Raw genomic sequence first — 19,680 nt, 5'->3', positions numbered from 1 at the left:
TCGTACACTGTAGTATGGGATAAAACCAGCAGAGGGCGGGGATATCACTGTCATCATACTCTGTAATACCAGATAATTCCAGCAGAGGGCGGCGATATCACTGTCATCTTGTCCTGCAGTACCAATTAAAACCAGCAGAGAGCGGCAGTAGACGTTCGCGTCCTATAGCGCTGCAGTACCAAATGATCCCAGCAGAGGGTGGCGGTATCGCCGTGTCATACAACCCTACAGTACCAGATAAAACCAGCAGCAGGCGCCGCGATACCACGCTGCATCTTAGTTCGCCACAATACCAGATATGACCTGCAGAGGGCAAATTGTAATACCAGATGTGATCGGTAGAGGGCGGGAGATATGCTGCGCCGCAATACTATTATATACAAAGCCTGTAAGAACCACAAAACTACATTTCCCGGCGCGCACCGCGCGGTCATATGCAAAGACTCTGCTTCTGATTGGCTGAGGCTTGAAGCTGCTTTGGGATTGGCTGTGACTCTGTCAGCGGCTTGTTCGGATTTTTAGTTTGTGCTGTGGAGCTGAGGCGGCTGCAGACCCGCGGAGAGCAGCGGGAGCGGAGGACGTGAGGTGCCCGCGCTGTACCGGGGATATACGGGCTCCTGAGGCGGCTGCCCGGTGCCGTACCGGGGATATACGGGCTCCTGAGGCGGCTGCCCGGCGCCGTACCGGGGATATACGGGCTCCTGAGGCGGCTGCCCGGCGCCGTACCGGGGATATACGGGCTCCTGAGGCGGCTGCCCGGCGCCGTACCGGGGATATACGGGCTCCTGAGGCGGCTGCCCGGCGCCGTACCGGGGATATACGGGCTCCTGAGGCGGCTGCCCGGCGCTGTACCGGGGATAGACAGGCTCCTGAGGCGGCTGCCCGGCGCTGTACCGGGGATATACGGGCTCCTGAGGCGGCTGCCCGGCGCTGTACCGGGGATAGACGGGCTCCTGAGGCGGCTGCCCGGTGCCGTACCGGGGATATACGGGCTCCTGAGGCGGCTGCCCGGCGCCGTACCGGGGATAGACGGGCTCCTGAGGCGGCTGCCCGGCGCCGTACCGGGGATAGACGGGCTCCTGAGGCGGCTGCCCGGCGCTGTACCGGGGATATACGGGCTCCTGAGGCGGCTGCCCGGCGCCGTACCGGGGCTACGCGGGCTCCTGAGGCGGCTGCTCGACGCTGTTACCGGGGATACGCGGGCTCCTGAGGCGGCTGCCCTGCGCTGTTACCGGGGCTACGCAGGCTCCTGAGGCGGCTGCCCTGCGGGGTTACCGGGGATACGCAGGCTCCTGAGGCGGCTGCTCGGCGCTGTTACCAGGGATACGCGGGCTCCTGAGGCGGCTGCTCGGTGCTGTTACCGGGGCTACGCAGGCTCCTGAGGCGTTATATGCAGGTACAGCTGTGACCGCTGACTGTGGGGGGGGCACTGTGTGCAGTCTCCGCTCTCTGTGACGCTCCGATCGCTGTTATTCTGAGGATACCAGTGATTGTTCGCTAAACGTTTTTCCATATATTCTTATTTTTCTTCCCGTCGTCATCTCTTGTGTTACACGCCTGCGACTCGGCTACACAGATGGCGGCGGCGGAGACCACCAGCACAATCCATCATAAAGTTGTTTCTCTTCCTGGGGAGGGAAGGGGTTAATTATTTATCCCTTTCACTATAAACCTGTTGTGACTTCATTACATTTTTTCTTTTTGCAGATTTTGTACTTATTACCAACATGGCGCTGTCACCACCCCGAGACCCCCGAGATAACAGGTGAGGGGGTGATGCGGGGTCACAGTGTCGGCTGCACAGATCCGGTCTGGGGTTTCACTCTTCTCCTCCTCAGGCACAGGATCCCCCGCACTCCGGACTCGTCCGTTTCCTACAGCTTCACCCCGCAGCCGGTGGACTCAACCCCGCTGCCCCCCATTATCGAGCGCCTGGCGTACCTGCGTCCGTCCCGTGAGCTGCTGGAATATTACCGCAGGAAGATCGCAGAGTTTGACGAGGAGCATGAAGATCTGGTGACAAGGCTGGAGCAGTATAAAGCTACGTATGAGGAGCAGGTGACGTGAGCGTCTGATTGGTTTGGCAGCTGGGAACCTCCTGATAGCCCCCGTCACTGCCATTTTGGTACTCCTTCATAGGAGATAGGGATTGGTGCTATATACACTGCTCAACAAAAATAAAGGGAACACCAAGATACCACATCGAAGATATCACTGAAATATCGCAGCTGCAAATCTTTATTCATTACATAGCGGCATGCGTTGAGAACAAGGAAACATCATAATGATCAATGTAAATCAAAATATCTCATGGAGGTCTGGATTTGGAAGGATATCCAAAATCAAAGCGGTGCACCCCAGGCGGCGTGTGTGGAGGCGGCGCAGCAGCAATTCCTCTCTGTGGGAGAAGCGCGGAGGCACAGTGCAGCAGCCAGCACGACCTGTCTGTGTGTCTCCACCGTGGGCGTGGCAGCGCACTTCCTGCCCGGCGAACACTGCTGATGGCAGCTACCAATAGATTTGTCCTGGGTCGAGGCCGGGGGGGCCATCGATCAGGGCACCGGATCCACCCGGTTTTTGGTAAGAGGGCACAGGAGTGCCTGCCTGACTGTGTACGTACATCCATTGTGTGCATCATGTCACATTGGCGTCTATGTGGGTGTGTGGTGTGGCACTGGTGCGGGGTGAGCTCTGTGCTGCTGACCCGGGCTGATGGGCACATCTGGCTACAAGGAATGAATAGTCTTACGGAATGGCCACCAGGATTCTGGACTATGTTCCTGGGCAGGGACTGTAGATGTGTATGTGCCCACTGGGCACTGCCCAGAGATCTCTGCCCACCTGGTCCTGGGGTGTCACTGTAGATGTATATGCACCCAGAGATCTCTGCCCACCTGGTGTCACTGTAGATGTATATAAAAAGCCATTAGGTCTTCATCCAGCATCATCAAGCTAATACATACATATATATAGAGAACTGCAAGAAGATGAAAGTCTAGAAATTTAGAAATAACAGCAGAGTTAGTAGCAGACTAAAAATTAGATCTTTGAGTGTAGTGTGGGATCTTCGGATGCTTCCGGATTATCAACGACCAAAGGGGTGGCAAATTTTTCGACCGCCCCGGGCGCCACAAACATTTGCTACGCCACTGTGTTGCAGTCAGCAGATCGCTCTCCACGGTGTCTCCAGACTGTCACGTCTGTCACATGTGCTCAGTGTAAACCTTCATCTGTGAAGAACACAGGGCTCCAGTGGCGAATTTGCCAATCCTGGTGCTCTGTGGCAAATGCTAAGCGTCCTGCACGGTGTTGGGCTGTGAGCACAACCCCCAACTGTGGACGTCGGGCCCTCAGACCATCCTCATGGAGTCGGTTTCTAACCGTTTGTGCAGACACATGCACATTTGTGGCCTGCTGGAGGTCATTTTGCAGGTCTCTGGCAGTGCTCCTCTTGTTGCTACTTGCACAAAAGCGGAGGTAGCTGTCCTGCTGATGGGTTGTTGCCCTCCTACGGCCCCCTCCACATCTCCAGGTGTACTGGCCTGTCTCCTGGTATCTCCTCCAGCCTCTGGACACTACGCTGACAGACACAGCAAACCTTCTTGCCACAGCTTGCATTGATGTGCCATCCTGGATGAGCTGCACTACATGAGCCACTTGTGTGGGTTGTAGAGTCCGTCTCTTGCTACCACGAGTGTGAAAGCACAACCAACATTCAAGTGACCAAAGCATCAGCCAGAAAGCACTGGTACTGAGATGTGGTCCCCACCTGCAGAACCAATCCTTTATTGAGGGAGTCTTGATAATTGCCAATAATTTCCATTTGTTGTCTATTCCATTTGCACAACAGCATGTGAAATTGATTGTCAGTGTTGCTTCCTAAGTGGACAGTTTGATTTCACAGAAGTTTGATTTACTTGGAGTTATATTCTGTTTACGTGTTCCCTTTATTTTTTTGAGCAGTGTACTTCAACATTAGAACTACAGTCGCACAATCACCTGACAGGTTCCTTTTAATAAAAGGGTTGAAAAAGTGACACTAATTAAAATCAGCAGGAGGGATAATTTGCAACTAAGTCACATGACTGTGTGTATGTGTATATATATATATATATATATATAAAAATGGGCAAGTTAGAGAGGCAGAGTCTCTGCAGCAAAGATGGTCGGAGGTCACCGCTCTGTGAACTGCTGCGTCTTAAAATTGTGGAACAATTTCAGAAAAACGTTCAATGTAAAATTGCAAATATCCTCGATCTATAGCTGAAAATATCAGAAGATTCTGGAGAAATCCATGTGCACGAGGGACAAGGCTGGTGGTCAGTGTGGGACCCTGCGGGCACGAAGGCGGGCACGGCCTGGGGAACTACTTTTTTTTTTTAAGATATGTTGCTGCCAACAATTTCTAAATGATCACTGTCCGACCTTGTGATCTGAGTTCTTAGTGATAAGATCTGGTGATAAGGTTCACAGATCATTGTCTGCACGTTTTGCGCAGGGTCGGGTTGTGTTCTCTGCAGAGGGGAAAAAAAACAACTAAAAAATCGTTTCCATTGTTACAAAAACACAAATGTTATTGAAATTATGAAAATCGGTGTCGGGATCCCGGGGTGTTCTGTGAGTGTTCCTCTTGACTTTGTTCTCGGCAGCACAAGCTCCAGTGGGAAATGCGGCAGCGCGAGGAGGAGATCTCCGAGCTGCAGAAGGCGCTGAGCGACATGCAGGTTTACCTCTTCCAGGAGCGGGAGCACGTGCTGCGGCTGTACTCCGAAAATGACCGGCTGAAGATCAGGTGAGGAGCGCGTGCTGAGCGGGGCCCGTACCGCTGCGATCCATCACATGCGCAACACTATTATCTATCACTAGTAACTTTTTTCCATCCACAACATCGGGACGATCGCTCTCATCGTTCTGTGCTGCAGCTTTATCTCGTGTTTTATTGTAGAGAACTGGAGGACAGGAAGAAAATCCAGCAACTTCTCGCCTTGGTGGCCACCAGCGGGGGGGAAATCACTTATTTTCACAAGGAGCCACCAAATAAGGTGAAATTAAAGGGTCAGGTGTCATTTCAATGGATATAAGATAAAAGGGATCATCCATCCTGTAATTATCCAGTTTCAAGATCTCTGCTTTCTGGCAGTCCAGTCTCGTTTAATATTTTGTGTAGTACCTGATATAGACTGTAGGTGTCGCTGTTATTACACTGTATTGCTTGTATTTAGCTCCTGTCTCTCTTATAGGTCACCGTACCCCAGAGGTCCATCCAGACGGGGGACCCCCATGAACGCAAAGAGCGGCGTCCAGGCCGGATAGGAGCAGGTGAAGGTGCAACATGGCAGGTGTCAGGAAATGCCATCCAAACTGTACCCCATCCCCCAAACTCTCGACATCGGACCTTGTAATCATACGACACCCCTTCTCCACAGCTGCAAAACAAGGTCAAATCGGATCGTCCAGGAAGAACGACCCAATGGCCTCACAAGAAAAGCCGGACGACCAAACACTTCTTCTCCAGGTGAGGACGCAACGTAATAGAAGAGGAGCAGGTGACACAGATGCAGGTAACGCTGATCTCTCCATCATCCTCGCCCAGGTGGAGGCGCTGCAAGCACAACTGGAGGAGCAAACCCGGCTCTCCAAGGAGCAAGTGGAGGCCCTGATGGACGACAGAAGGATCCGCATGGAGGAGGCTCAGGTGCAGCATCAACGAGACCAGGCCAAGATTAAAGAGACGACCGAGAAGTACGACTCCAATTCTTACATTCATGTGACCTCAGCAGTCAGAATAGTAGTTAAATTCCTGTACATAGGGGCAGTATTATAGTAGTTAAATTCTTGTACATAGGCGCAGTATTATAGTAGTTAAATTCTTGTACATAGGCGCAGTATTATAGTAGTTATATTCTTGTACATAGGCGCAGTATTATAGTAGTTATATTCTTGTACATAGGGGCAGTATTATAGTAATATTCTTGTACATAGGGGCAGTATTATAGTAGTTATATTCTTGTACATAGGAGCAGTATTATAGTAGTTATATTCTTGTACATAGGAGCAGTATTATAGTAGTTATATTCTTGTACATAGGCGCAGTATTATAGTAGTTATATTCTTGTACATAGGGGCAGTATTATAGTAGTTATATTCTTGTACATAGGGGCAGTATTATAGTAGTTATAAATAATAATAATCTTTATTTATATAGCGCCAACATATTCCGCAGCGCTTTACAGTTGAACAGTTTCAAACACAACAGTCATAAGTAACAACGTTAACAATACAATAATTAAAGCGAAATAAGACGACCCTGCTCGTGGAGCTTACAATCTACAATGAGGTGGGGGGGATACAAAGCACAGGTTTGTATTTACAATGATGTATTTACAATGACGGTCCAGCCATCTTCAGGGGGTGGGGGTTAGATGGAGATAGTGAATGGGCTACACACACACAAACATGACTTTGATTACTGAATGTGATAGGCCGCTCTGAACAAATGTGTTTTGAGCGAGCGCCTAAAACTATGCAAATTGTGGATGGTCCTAATATTTTGGGGTAGAGCATTCCAGAGGATTGGCGCAGCACGGGAGAAGTCTTGGAGTCGGGAGTGGGAGGTACGGATTAGGGCAGAGGTTAGTCGAAAGTCATTTGCAGAGCGCAGCGGTCGGTTAGGCTGATAGACAGAAATGAGGGAGGAGATGTAAGGGGGTGCCGCACTGTGGAGAGCTTTGTGGGTGAGAACAAGTACTTTGAATTGTACCCTGTAATGAATTGGCAGCCAGTGTAACGACTGGCGAAGAGCGGACGCGTCTGAGAAACGATTAGCCAGATGGACAACCCTGGCTGCTGCATTAAGGATAGACTGGAGAGGGGAGAGTCGAGTGAGAGGGAGGCCAATTAATAGAGCATTACAGTAGTCTAGGCGGGAGTGGATCAGGGCGACAGTGAGAGTTTTTGTTGTTTCCATGGTGAGAAAAGGGCGGATTCTAGAGATGTTCTTTAGGTGTAAGCGGCATGAGCGGGCAAGAGATTGTATATGGGAGGTGAAGGAGAGATCGGAGTCGAACATAACACCCAGACAGCGCACCTGCTGTCGGGGTGTTATTATGGTGCCACCCACAGAGAGGGAAATGTCAGATTTAGGGAGGTTAGTAGATGGTGGGAGCAGAAGAAGTTCAGTTTTGGAGAGGTTGAGTTTCAGATAGAGAGCAGACATGATATTGGAGACTGCAGACAGACAGTCACTGGCGTTCTGTAGTACAGCGGAGGTAAGGTCAGGGGATGATGTGTACAGTTGTGTGTCATCAGCATAAAGATGGTACTGAAAGCCAAATCTGCTGATGGTCTGTCCAATTGGGGCCGTGTAGAGAGAGAAGAGAAGGGGGCCAAGGACTGAGCCCTGAGGTACCCCAACAGTGAGAGGAAGAGGAGATGAAGTGGAGCCAGAAAACAGAACACTGAAGGAGCGGTCGGAAAGATAGGAGGAGAACCAGGAAAGAGCAGTGTCCTTAATGCCTAGTGACTGGAGCCTAGAGAGTAGGAGAGGATGGTCAACAGTGTCGAAAGCTGCAGAAAGGTCGAGAAGAATGAGCAGAGAATGGTCACCATTACGTTTTGCTGTCAGAAGGTCATTGGTCACTTTGATGAGTGCAGTTTCTGTCGAATGTAGGGGGCGGAAACCGGACTGTGAAGGGTCTAGGAGGGAGTGAGTGGAGAGGTAACGGGTAAGGCGTGAGTATATCAGGCGCTCCAAGAGTTTAGAGATGAAGGGGAGATTGGAGACTGGTCTGTAGTTGTTTGTGCAGGATGGGTCAAGGGTGGGTTTCTTTAGTAATGGAGTAATGATAGAGTGTTTGAAGGAGGAGGGGAAAATGCCAGAGGAGAGGGAGAGATTAAAGATTGTAGTTAGGTGAGTTGTGACGACTGGGGAGAGAGACTGGAGGAGATGTGAGGGAATGGGGTCGGTTGTGCATGTAGTTGGACGAGAAGAGGAGAGGAGCCTGGAGACTTCTTCTTCTGTGATGGGAGCAAATGTGGAGAGTGAGCCAGGGGAAATGCAGGGAGGGATGGGAGTCACTGAACTTGGTGATTGGGAGCGGATTTCCTGACGGATATTGTCTATTTTCTCTATAAAGTGGGAGGCCAGGTCATCAGCGCAAATGTCTGTGATAGGGGCTTGTGCTTTTGGCCTGAGGAGGGAGTGAAAGGTGTCAAAAAGTTTCTTGGGGTTGTTGGATAGTGAGGAGATCAGGGTGGTGAAGTAGGTCTGTTTGGCGAGGTGAAGGGCAGAGTTATATGTCCTTAACATAAATTTGAAGTGTATGAAGTCTTCTGGTGTGTGTGTTTTCCTCCATAAGCGTTCAGCACACCTAGAGCATCGCTGGAGAAATCGGGTTTGCGATGTGAGCCAGGGCTGTTTCACTCTGTGTTTGGAGGTTCTGAGGGTGAGGGGAGCTACTTGGTCAAGGGTGCTTCTAAGAATGTCATTGTAGTGATGTACAGCCAGATCAGGACAGGACAAAGAAGAGATTGGGGACAATGATGAGTGTAGGGAGTCTGAAAGTGTATGAGGGTTAATGGCTTGTAGATTTCTGACTGAATGGTAGGTAGGAGGGTGCTGGGGTGAGCGAGGATTTGTGAGTGTAAAGGAGAGAATGTTGTGGTCAGAGAGGGGAAGCGGTGAGTTATCTAGGTAGGAGATTGAGCAGAGCCGGGCGAAAACCAGGTCCAGGGTGTTAGTCTTTGTGTGTTTCAGAGGTTGAGAGCTGAGAGAAGTCTAGAGAAGTGGTTAGTGATAGAAGCTGGGATGCAGATGTGGAAGTGGGGCTGTTAATGGGGATGTTGAAGTCTCCCAGGATAAGGGTTGGTAGTTCTGAGGACATGAAGTGCGGCAGCCAGGCAGAGAAATGGTCCAGGAAGTGGGTGGGTGAGCCTGGGGGCCGTTATATGACCGCTACTCTGAGGGAGAGGGGACGAAAGAGCCTGATGGTGTGGACTTCAAAAGAAGGGAATGAGAGTGATGGAACTGAGGGGATGACCTGGAAAGTGCATTGTGGGGACAGGAGTATGCCGACTCCACCACCAGGTCTATTTGTCGGTCTCGGGGAATGGGAGAATTGTAAGCCACCATGGGAAATGGCAGCAGGAGAGACAGTGTCAGAATCCTGAATCCAGGTTTCCGTGAGGGCCAACAAATTCAGAGAGTTTTTCAGAAAGTAATTGTGTAGGAAAGGAAGCTTGTTGCATACAGACCGTGGATTCCAAAGGGCACAATTGAAAGAAGGAGATGAAGGAGTGCAAGTGATATTAGTAAGATTATTAAGGTTTCGATGTGAGGTAGGGTAGGGGTTGAGGTTGGGGGATGGTGGACTGGGGTTGGGGGAGATGTCCCCTGAAATCAGTAGGAGCAGGAAGATAAAGAGCAAGTAGTTTTTGGAATTGTATGAAGATTTTATGTGCAGTGTGTTTGGGCAAGATGGGCTGAGGCTTTTTAAGAAGGTGAGAAGTGCATGGGAGCTGTACATGGGAGAAGCAAAGAGAGAGGAGCTGATGTATATGAGTCGTGATGGAGGGGGGATTGGTCGGTGAAAGTGGATTGCAAGAGAACATAGGAGGATAGGAATAAAGCACATGGTTAAAAGGGACAGCAGAGTGAGGGTTACCTGACTCCTGTCCTGACTAACTGCCATGTAATAACTGCTGTATCCCGACGCTTATCTTCGTGACGTAGTAGTTATATTCTTGTACATAGGAGCAGTATTATAGTAGTTATATTCTTGTTCATAGAGGCAGTATTATAGTAGTTATATTCTTGTACATAGGGGGCAGTATTATAGTTATATTCTTGTACATAGGGGGCAGTATTATAGTAGTTATATTCTTGTACATAGGGGGCAGTATTATAGTAGTTATATTCTTGTACATAGGGGGCAGTATTATAGTAGTTATATTCTTGTACATAGGGGCAGTATTATAGTAGTTATATTCTTGTATATAGGAGCAGTATTATAGTAGTTATATTCTTGTATATAGGGGGCAATATTATAGTAGTTATTTCTTGTACATAGGAGGCAGTATTATAGTAGTTATATTCTTGTACATAGGGGGCAGTATTATAGTAGTTATATTCTTGTACATAGGGGGCAGTATTATAGTAGTTATATTCTTGTACATAGGGGCAGTATTATAGTAGTTATATTCTTGTACATAGGGGCAGTATTATAGTAGTTATATTCTTGTACATAGGGGCAGTATTATAGTAGTTATATTCTTGTACATAGGAGCAGTATTATAGTAGTTATATTCTTGTTCATAGAGGCAGTATTATAGTAGTTATATTCTTGTTCATAGAGGCAGTATTATAGTAGTTATATTCTTGTACATAGGGGGCAGTATTATAGTAGTTATATTCTTGTACATAGGGGGCAGTATTATAGTAGTTATATTCTTGTACATAGGGGGCAGTATTATAGTAGTTATATTCTTGTACATAGGGGGCAGTATTATAGTAGTTATATTCTTGTACATAGGGGGCAGTATTATAGTAGTTATATTCTTGTATATAGGGGGCAGTATTATAGTAGTTATATTCTTGTATATAGGGGGCAGTATTATAGTAGTTATTTCTTGTACATAGGGGGCAGTATTATAGTAGTTATTTCTTGTACATAGGAGGCAGTATTATAGTAGTTATATTCTTGTTCATAGAGGCAGTATTATAGTAGTTATATTCTTGTACATAGGGGGCAGTATTATAGTAGTTATATTCTTGTACATAGGGGGCAGTATTATAGTAGTTATATTCTTGTACATAGGGGGCAGTATTATAGTAGTTATATTCTTGTACATAGGGGGCAGTATTATAGTAGTTATATTCTTGTACATAGGGGGCAGTATTATAGTAGTTATATTCTTGTACATAGGGGGCAGTATTATAGTAGTTATATTCTTGTATATAGGGGGCAGTATTATAGTAGTTATATTCTTGTATATAGGGGGCAGTATTATAGTAGTTATTTCTTGTACATAGGAGGCAGTATTATAGTAGTTATATTCTTGTACATAGTGGCAGTATTATAGTAGTTATATTCTTGTACATAGTGGCAGTATTATAGTAGTTATATTCTTGTACATAGTGGCAGTATTATAGTAGTTATATTCTTGTACATAGGGGCAGTATTATAGTAGTTATATTCTTGTACACAGGAGCAGTATTATAGTAGTTATATTCTTGTACATAGGGGGCAGTATTATAGTAGTTATATTCTTGTACATAGGGGGCAGTATTATAGTAGTTATATTCTTGTACATAGGGGCAGTATTATAGTAGTTATATTCTTGTACATAGAGGGCAGTATTATAGTAGTTATATTCTTGTACATAGGAGCAGTATTATAGTAGTTATATCCTTGTACATAGGGGCAGTATTATAGTAGTTATATTCTTGTACATAGGAGCAGTATTATAGTAGTTATATTCTTGTACATAGGAGCAGTATTATAGTAGTTATATTCTTGTACATAGGAGCAGTATTATAGTAGTTATATTCTTGTACATAGGAGCAGTATTATAGTAGTTATATTCTTGTACATAGGGGGCAGTATTATAGTAGTTATATTCTTGTACATAGGAGGCAGTATTATAGTAGTTATATTCTTGTACATAGGGGGCAGTATTATAGTAGTTATATTCTTGTACATAGGGGGCAGTATTACAGTTGTTGCCGCCTCCTAGTTTCTTATCACTTTATCTTTCCTTCAGATTACACAAGACACAGAAGCTCCTATATGAGAGCACTAGAGATTTCTTGCAGCTGAAGTTCGAGGGTCGGGCCAATGAGAAGTCTTGGATGGCGGAGAAGGATCAGTTGTTGCAGGAATTGGACCGGCGTCAGGAGCAGCTGGTGAAGAGTCGCGATCCTGACCGGGACAGAGAGCAGGAGATGGAGATCCTGAAACTGTCACAAGCAGAGAGAGCGGCGCGCTCTTCCCGTACTGAGGAAGTGAAGGTGGTTACACTCGGACGCTGCTGTGATGGTGACGTCTCTTCACGTCGTCCATGCTGTTAACCCTTTGTCCCATTTCTCTGTGCAGAATCTGACAGAACAGCTGGCTCAGGCCCACCGGCTGTCCGACATGTACCGGGAGCAGTGTGTGGCCCTGGAGGACGAGCTGGCCAAAATCCGGGAGGAAGGAGATGTGGGACGAGAAATCTTCAAGGTGAGACCACCATCTCTCACAAGTCTCTTAAAGGGGATGTCGTGATTCTTATGTTGCACTTAGGCGTCTGACATCCGTGAGTTCGGGGAAAACTGAGGCAAAGATACTGATCGGAAACATTTGCATTGATTTTCAGAGCCCAATCTGAGGTCTGACATTTACCTTCCCCATCACCTGCTGCTTTCCTGTAGTGGATGGAGTGGCTAATACTCCTGTGCACCGCCAAAATAAATAGTGCAGGGAGCTGTTGTGACGACGCCACACTTTGCACCCATTTTACCACCAGTGTGGCCTGTTACTGGCATATGATGCCACCAGCTGACGGGCAGCACAATGTCGGATGTTACCAGGCGACTGCATGAGTCTAAGTCATGAACGTCAGCAACGCTGTCTGGGAAATGTCTTGTCAGTTTCTGGTGCACAGACGTTGATGTCCCTTAGGGCTAGTGAGGATTGGCAATAACTTATTGATCTCTCAGACCCCTATTAAGCCCAAGAAATGGGTGCTGAACGTCTTGCACACAGACAGGCCGATAATCTGAGCACAGTTCCCCCCAATCTCCAGCAACGAGTGGCGCCTGTTACCCAGTTCTGTACATGAGAAGATGTTACATACAAAATACAAGTATAAATTATAGAGCACAAACTAAGCCTGACAAACAGGTACGGAGAGGAGAGGACCCTGCACTCACAGGGTTACAGCATACAGGACAATGGGGAACCAGACAGTTGTTTGGTGATGTGGCAGCTCTGCTGCTGGTGGCTGTGAGGTGGTAGCTCTGCTGGTGTGATGTGGCAGCTCTGCTGGTGGCGGTGAATTGGCAGCTGCGCTGGTGGTGGTGAGGTGTGAGCTTTTTGAGTTGGAGGTGGTCGGGGATTGGATTTTCGCTTTGTAGGAGAGAGAGTTGAGAGTTGGTTTGAGACGGAGAATTTCTGGTACTGCAGAGAGGGTGGTGTCTTTAATTTTGATAGAATCCTAGAATGTTAGAGTTGGAAGGGTCGTCCAGAGTCTTTGTGCCCAACCCCTCGCTCGATGCAGGAGTCACTAAACAATCTCAGACAGTTGTCTGTCCTGCCTCTGTTTGTAGACTTCCATTGAAGGAGAACTCACAACCTCTCGTGGCCGCCTGTTACACTCATTCCTCACCCTCACTGTCAAAAAGTTTGTTTCTAAGGCCGGTTTCACACTAGCGCATTTTCAGCGCGCGCACGGCCGGGGGTAGCTCCGCCCCCGAGCCGGCTCTCTGCCCGGCGTGCCCGCCCCTTCCTTGTAGCGCCGCCTCCTAGCGGACAGCGGCGCCTGCGATCGGCGCACCCTATCTTTAGCATAGGGTGCGCCGATCGTGCGCAGGCCGTGCGCTAGTTGCGCTTTGACCTGCGCTGCGCACTTTTGACGGTGCGCCGTGCGCGCCAAAATCAAACTTTTCGGATTTTGGCGCGCACGGCGCACCGTCAAAAGTGCGCAGCGCAGGTCAAAGCGCAACTAGCGCACGGCCTGCGCACGATCGGCGCACCCTATGCTAAAGATAGGGTGCGCCGATCGCAGGCGCCGCTGTCCGCTAGGAGGCGGCGCTACAAGGAAGGGGCGGGCACGCCGGGCAGAGAGCCGGCTCGGGGGCGGAGCTACCCCCGGCCGTGCGCGCGCTGAAAATGCGCTAGTGTGAAACCGGCCTAATCTGTATCTTCTCCCTTTCAGTTTCATCCCATTGCTTCTCATGTTTCCATGTGTAGATGAGAATAATGATGATCCCTCTACACTGTGACAGCCCTTCAGATATTTGTAGACAGCTTTTAAGTCTCCTCTCAGTCTTCTTTTTTGTAAGCTAAACATTCCCAGATCCTTTAATCGTTCCTCGTAGGATAGATTGGATGGGGGTTAGGTGAGATGGAGGAAAGATGAGGAGTTCAGTTTAGTCCACGTTGAGCTTTAGCAGGTGAGTGGTGAAGGAGGAGGACATGTCTGATGGACACTCTTGGATTCTGGACAGAGAGATGACGTCTGGGACGGAGAGGTGGATCTGAGTGTCATCAACGTATAAGTGGTACTGGAAGCTGAGGGACTTCATCAGTTGTCCAAAGCCAAGGGTATAGATGGAGAGGAGTACTGGTCCCACAACAGAGCCCTGAGGGTCACCGACATGGAGAATGTGGGATGAGGAGGTCGTGTGGCAGTGGGAGATGCTAAGTGTGCGTTTAGAGAGGTATTCGGAGATCCAGGAGAGGGCGAGGTCTGGGATTCCGAGGGAAGAGAGGATCTGTAGTAGAATGGAGTGGTCGACTATGGCGAAGGCAGAGGACAGGTCTAGGAAGAGTATGGAAAATTGTATTTTATCTTTGGCAGTAAGTTGTTCTTCAGGATAGGTGTGATTGTGGCATGTTTGGAAGCAGAAGGGAAGATACCAGAGGTTAGCGATCGGTAGAAGAGATGGGTTAGGGCTATGATAAATGTGGTGGTGAGGTTGTGGAGGAGATGGGATGGGGTGAGGTGCGTTTTGGCGAGGAGATGAGTAAGCTCTCCTTCAGTGATGGTGGGGTGGAAGGTCGTAGGGGAGGGTCAGGGGTCTGTTATACGTAGGGATTGTGGTGGGTGGCCAGCAAAGACATGCGGCGACGTCTTTTTCAGAGATGGGGGAAGGAGGTAAAAGTGTTGGGGTTGTGGAGTAAGCCGTCTTGTTTAGCAGGGGTGATGGCCGATTTGAATTTGCTTGTTTAAATGCGGTGACGTCGTCTTGCGAGTGCGTTTTCTTCAAGCGCCGCTCCACAACCCCGGACACTTGCCAAAGCTTTTTAGTGAGGTTGTCTATTGATTCGTCACGATCTGCCGTGCACTTGAGGGGCGACCGCGGCAATAGCTGATGCGAATGTGGCGCCTTGTATATAATGGACAAGTCAAGAGGAGGTGGGAGAAACACGCAAGAGGAGGTCGAAGAAGATCGAGAGGGAGGGGTAGAGTAGGTGGGAGAAAGAGAGTGAGGTGGTGGAGAGGGAGGGCGACAAGGTGGGAGAAGATCAGAAAGACAGGGGAGAGGAGGTGGGAGAGAGGGTGAGAAGTAGAGAGGAGGTGGGAGAGAGGAGTGTCCGGCTTGCTTTGTGTTTCAGTAGGAGGGGTGTGAGGTTGCAGAGCAGGTCTGCTGATGAGGTGAGAAAGTTATTTGTTTGGGGAGTGCTGGTATTTGGGGACAGCGAAGGAGAGGAAGGATTAGTGGAGCACAGGCTGTAAGGGAGGATGTAAGCATGGTGAGAGAGGAGATGTGGGGAGATGGAGGTCAGCACAGATGGTGAATTGTTGCGGCTCTTACCTTCTGGTCACTTCTGGTATATTTCTATTGTGCACTTCAGGATCTTTGGGGTCTCAGTAGTTGATCCCCCAGCAATTGGCAAGTAATTACCAGGTGCTAACTTCCTAAAATGGGATTAACCCTTTGATAATTGTATTGCTATGACAGATCCACTAGGGTGTTACACCACAGCAGTTTTGTTTTCTGTAATTTGGTGCATCCCTACTTAATGGTGAGATTTTTCAGAATTTTTAAAAGTTGCCAAGGACCATGACTTTTATAAAGAAAAATTAAATTGTAAATGTTGTTTTCTATATAGCACACACTTTTGGCAGATAAGTCGGGGCCTAAACTTTCAGCTCGGAGCTTTTTTTTCTTTAGCACCATCACTGGGCAAATACAAAACAACTTTGTAATGTAAAATGTCTGTAAGGTAGAACTTTCTAGAATCCTCAGTTCTTTCCAGAAAATTGCCTTGTCACACAGCAGCATCCCCCCTCCTTATCAGCTCTGTGCTTACTGGTAACATGAAACTGTCCATTTCCTCTCGCAGCCTTCACCCCCTGCAAGGGAAAGCATTGCTTTGTTCTGAAATCATGAAGCTTGAATACAGGTATCGGAAATATTAAAAGAAGCCTAGCGCGCACTTCGCTTGTGACAGAGATATGAAACTCACATTTCTGCAAAGGGCACAAAGCCAGCTTTCTAAACCCCTAAGTTTCACGATTCTCGGACTTTCAGAAATTGAGATATGGATTGCTCCCAAATGGAGTGTCCTATCTAGTGCATTCTTGATGTTTTCTTGTTGGGTTCGTTACACTGGGAAACACGATACCCTTGGTGAGTTCATACGAGCTTCCCCCATTAAGATATGGTTATCATAACCTTTTTAGTTAAGTTATAACGGAGAGAGAATGGGGGTTGGACCTCACCTGACTGCCCATTTTGTGAGGTCACAGACCCTGTATTCCCTACCAAATTCCAGTCAGTTCAGCTGGAGTGCTCCTGCCAGAGAGACGTGCCGATGAGTGGGGACGTTTGGTTAAGCGCCCCTCCCCCAGCCACATGGTCTGCCTAATACCAACTACGCACATGTGAGTGTTACTTTCTGCTCTTTCATCTACTTTGTTTTATATTTGTACATATTTAATGTCTCAACTTTATAGCAACTTTTATCTATGTAATCACTGCCCGGCATTCTTTTGGGAATAAATGATAAAATCTATTAGCTCTGTCTCCATGCTCTAAGAAATGAACTATGCGCCTTTTTTAGATAATCGTTACTAATTTCAGGGGTTTGCCGCGGACCCTCTTAATTATCTCTTTGATTAAGTAAAGCGTGGCTGGTGGCAGAGTGGTGTGCGCGGCTGGCGAGGCTAGCTGGCAGTACAGAAGGGTCTTATATTGCTGAATGAGTGGTTGAGGCCACAGCATTGATAATTCCCTTACTGCAGTAATCTAATTGCCCGTGCACAACAAGCAGCCCGCCCGGCGACTAATTATCCTAGGTGCAGTTCCCTGACTGACCTGAGGGTAAGGGGGGTGCCGGAGAGCTGCGAGATCCAAAGTGGAACTGAGAAAGTGAGATATCCATAAATCCCCGCAGTTCTTGGAAGGTAGTTAGCAGTGGTGGGGCATCCAAAATACCCCCCTGCGATAAATTGTTAGAGCGAGATTAGCTTGCTGTATTTTTGTCTCGTGGTGCCGGTGGTGGGATAACTAAGATAAGCCCCCACTGTGCCTGTGATAGCCGTGTGCCGGCAGTGCGTCACATCCCTCCGTCCGCTGACAAACCCGTGTCGGTGGTGGGATCGTGACCTAGTGGTGGCACAGGGTCCGCTGTCCGTCACAATTTGGTGGCAGCGGTCCGCCCGTTCTTCACATATTGGCGGCAGCGGTGGGCTGTTCCTCACAAACTTTCTTAACTTGAAAATTAAGATAAAAGTTGTGAGAAGTTCCCATGCTTATAAGTCGCACTTCCAGTTCTGGTAGTTACGTCTTTTCTTCACATGTCAGCGCCGCTCTGAAGTTTATGGGACAATTGAAGCTTTAAAAGATGCTAAACCTAGTAGGTAATGTTTGTAACAGGATCTCCTCATGACATAATAAATCCCATTGACGGATTGGAGGTAGGGCCTGCGTCTATGGATTTGTAATGGGTTCTGTGTCTTTGTAACATGGATCCTGAATACCATCATGTGAATGAGGTCTGATTGCATTGCATTTCAGGCAAGAGGCAGAATTAAGTGCCGAGGGAAGAAATTCCCTTTCCCCCCTAGATGGTTGATTAGCATGTTGTCATTCCAGGAGCGCTCCGATAAAGTGGCCAAGCGGCTGCAGCTCATGACTCAGCGGTACGAAGCGCTGGAGAAGCGGCGCAACATGGAGGTGGAGGGCTTCAAAACGGACATCAAGCTGCTGAGACAGAGACTGCGGGATGTGGAGAAGCAGCTGTATAAGGTGAGCGAGGGGCGACCGGCTGATACTTCACATGTTATCTCAGCTCGTATGGGGCTTTTGACCCCTCGTTATGGGGAGGGAACATCATTAAATTCTGCATTCATGGGCTGCAACTCTTCCCTTTTTTCAGGTCACCCTGAATATAGGACCGGATCAGGATCTCGCCATCCTCGGTGCCGTGCGGCAGGGGAACAAGCGAACCCACAAAATACAAGAAGAATTGCGGAACTTGAAATCCAAGATCTACGGCCTGGAGAACGAGCTGCGGGTGGGATGAGCGGCGGCGGCAGCTCTCCAGCTTCTCTTCAGGACTCTGTTATTTTTTAGTACAGCGCTCTAAGGGCACAGCGTTACTAACGTGAATTACAAAGGACAGAAATCTGCCGCTGTGAACGTGTGATCCCTCATTTATAAGATTCTCTTAATTTATTTCTGCGGGTTTTCTAGAAGCACAAACTTTGATTAAAGGGTTTCTTATTTTAAATGTCTGAGGCGCTAGAATGAATGTTTTGTCAGGTCCTGCAGAGGGAGTAAATGTAGCATTTTGCCCCGTGCAGGGAGGGTGTGCTCTGTGGGACGGACCTTCAGAAGTCAGTGCTATGATCCACTCCCGAGTCAGTGCAGGATCAGTAATGTATGTACACAGTGACTGCACCAGCAGAATAGTGAGTGCAGCTCTGGGGTATAATACAGGATGTAACTCCGGATCAGTAATGTAATGTATGTACACAGTGACTGCACCAGCAGAATAGTGAGTGCAGCTCTGGGGTATAATACAGGATGTAACTCCGGATCAGTAATGTATGTACACAGTGACTGCATCAGCAGAATAGTGAGTGCAGCTCTGAGGTATAATACAGGAAGTAACTCAGGATCAGTAATGTATGTACACAGTGGCTGCACCAGCAGAATAGTGAGTGCAGCTCTGGGGTATAATACAGGATGTAACTCAGGATCAGTAATGTATGTACACAGTGACTGCACCAGCAGAATAGTGAGTGCAGCTCTGGGGTATAATACAGGAAGTAACTCAGGATCAGTAATGTGTGTACACAGTGACTGCACCAGCAGAATAGTGAGCACAGCTCTGGAGTATAATACAGGCTGTAACTCAGGATCAGTCATGTAATGTATGTACACAGTGGCTGCACCAGCAGAATAGTGAGTGCAGCTCTGGGGTATAATACAGGATGTAACTCAGGATCAGTAATGTATGTACACAGTGACTGCACCAGCAGAATAGTGAGTGCAGCTCTGGGGTATAATACAGGATGTAACTCAGGATCAGTAATGTATGTACACAGTGACTGCACCAGCAGAATAGTGAGTGCAGCTCTGGAGTATAATGCAGGAAGTAACTCAGGATCAGTAATGTAATGTGTGTACACAGTGACTGCACCAGCAGAATAGTGAGTGCAGCTCTGGAGTATAATACAGGCTGTAACTCAGGATCAGTCATGTAATGTATGTACACAGTGACTGCACCAGCAGAATAGTGAGTGCAGCTCTGGGGTATAATACAGGAAGTAACTCAGGATCAGTAATGTATGTACACAGTGACTGCATCAGCAGAATAGTGAGTGCAGCTCTGGGGTATAATACAGGAAGTAACTCAGGATCAGTAATGTATGTACACAGTGGCTGCACCAGCAGAATAGTGAGTGCAGGTCTGGGGTATAATACAGGATGTAACTCAGGATCAGTAATGTATGTACAGAGTGACT

General features: G+C 48.0%; 1 protein-coding gene across 6 annotated transcripts in view; it reads left to right on the top strand.

Annotated features, from left to right (window-relative positions):
* The window catches only part of CCDC77 (coiled-coil domain containing 77), a 60,065-nt gene extending 41,621 nt beyond the window's left edge, over nucleotides 1-18,444 (top strand). For 2 of the 6 annotated variants that reach the window (XM_073544189.1, XM_073544190.1), the window contains exons 2-12: nucleotides 1,708-1,765; nucleotides 1,839-2,058; nucleotides 4,650-4,792; nucleotides 4,946-5,042; nucleotides 5,241-5,325; nucleotides 5,427-5,515; nucleotides 5,594-5,742; nucleotides 11,761-12,007; nucleotides 12,093-12,218; nucleotides 17,804-17,956; nucleotides 18,087-18,444. In XM_073544189.1, coding sequence (XP_073400290.1) covers nucleotides 1,728-1,765; nucleotides 1,839-2,058; nucleotides 4,650-4,792; nucleotides 4,946-5,042; nucleotides 5,241-5,325; nucleotides 5,427-5,515; nucleotides 5,594-5,742; nucleotides 11,761-12,007; nucleotides 12,093-12,218; nucleotides 17,804-17,956; nucleotides 18,087-18,233 — 1,494 coding nt within the window. In that variant the 5' untranslated portion in view covers nucleotides 1,708-1,727 and the 3' untranslated portion in view covers nucleotides 18,234-18,444. Of the gene's footprint in view, nucleotides 1-339; nucleotides 389-448; nucleotides 586-638; nucleotides 1,397-1,707; nucleotides 1,766-1,838; nucleotides 2,059-4,649; nucleotides 4,793-4,945; nucleotides 5,043-5,240; nucleotides 5,326-5,426; nucleotides 5,516-5,593; nucleotides 5,743-11,760; nucleotides 12,008-12,092; nucleotides 12,219-17,803; nucleotides 17,957-18,086 lie in introns of those variants that run through there. The other 4 variants (XM_073544186.1, XM_073544185.1, XM_073544187.1 and 1 more) reach the window with 4 other exon arrangements.
* The last annotated feature ends 1,236 nt before the right edge of the window (nucleotides 18,445-19,680 follow it).

Source organism: Dendrobates tinctorius, unplaced genomic scaffold, assembly GCF_039654945.1.
Source record: "Dendrobates tinctorius isolate UK_male_01 unplaced genomic scaffold, ASM3965494v1 ptg000136l, whole genome shotgun sequence".
NCBI classification, from domain to species: domain Eukaryota; kingdom Metazoa; phylum Chordata; class Amphibia; order Anura; family Dendrobatidae; genus Dendrobates; species Dendrobates tinctorius.
The sequence above is the reverse complement of the archived record's forward strand: the minus strand, read 5'-3'. Positions and strand labels throughout refer to the sequence as shown.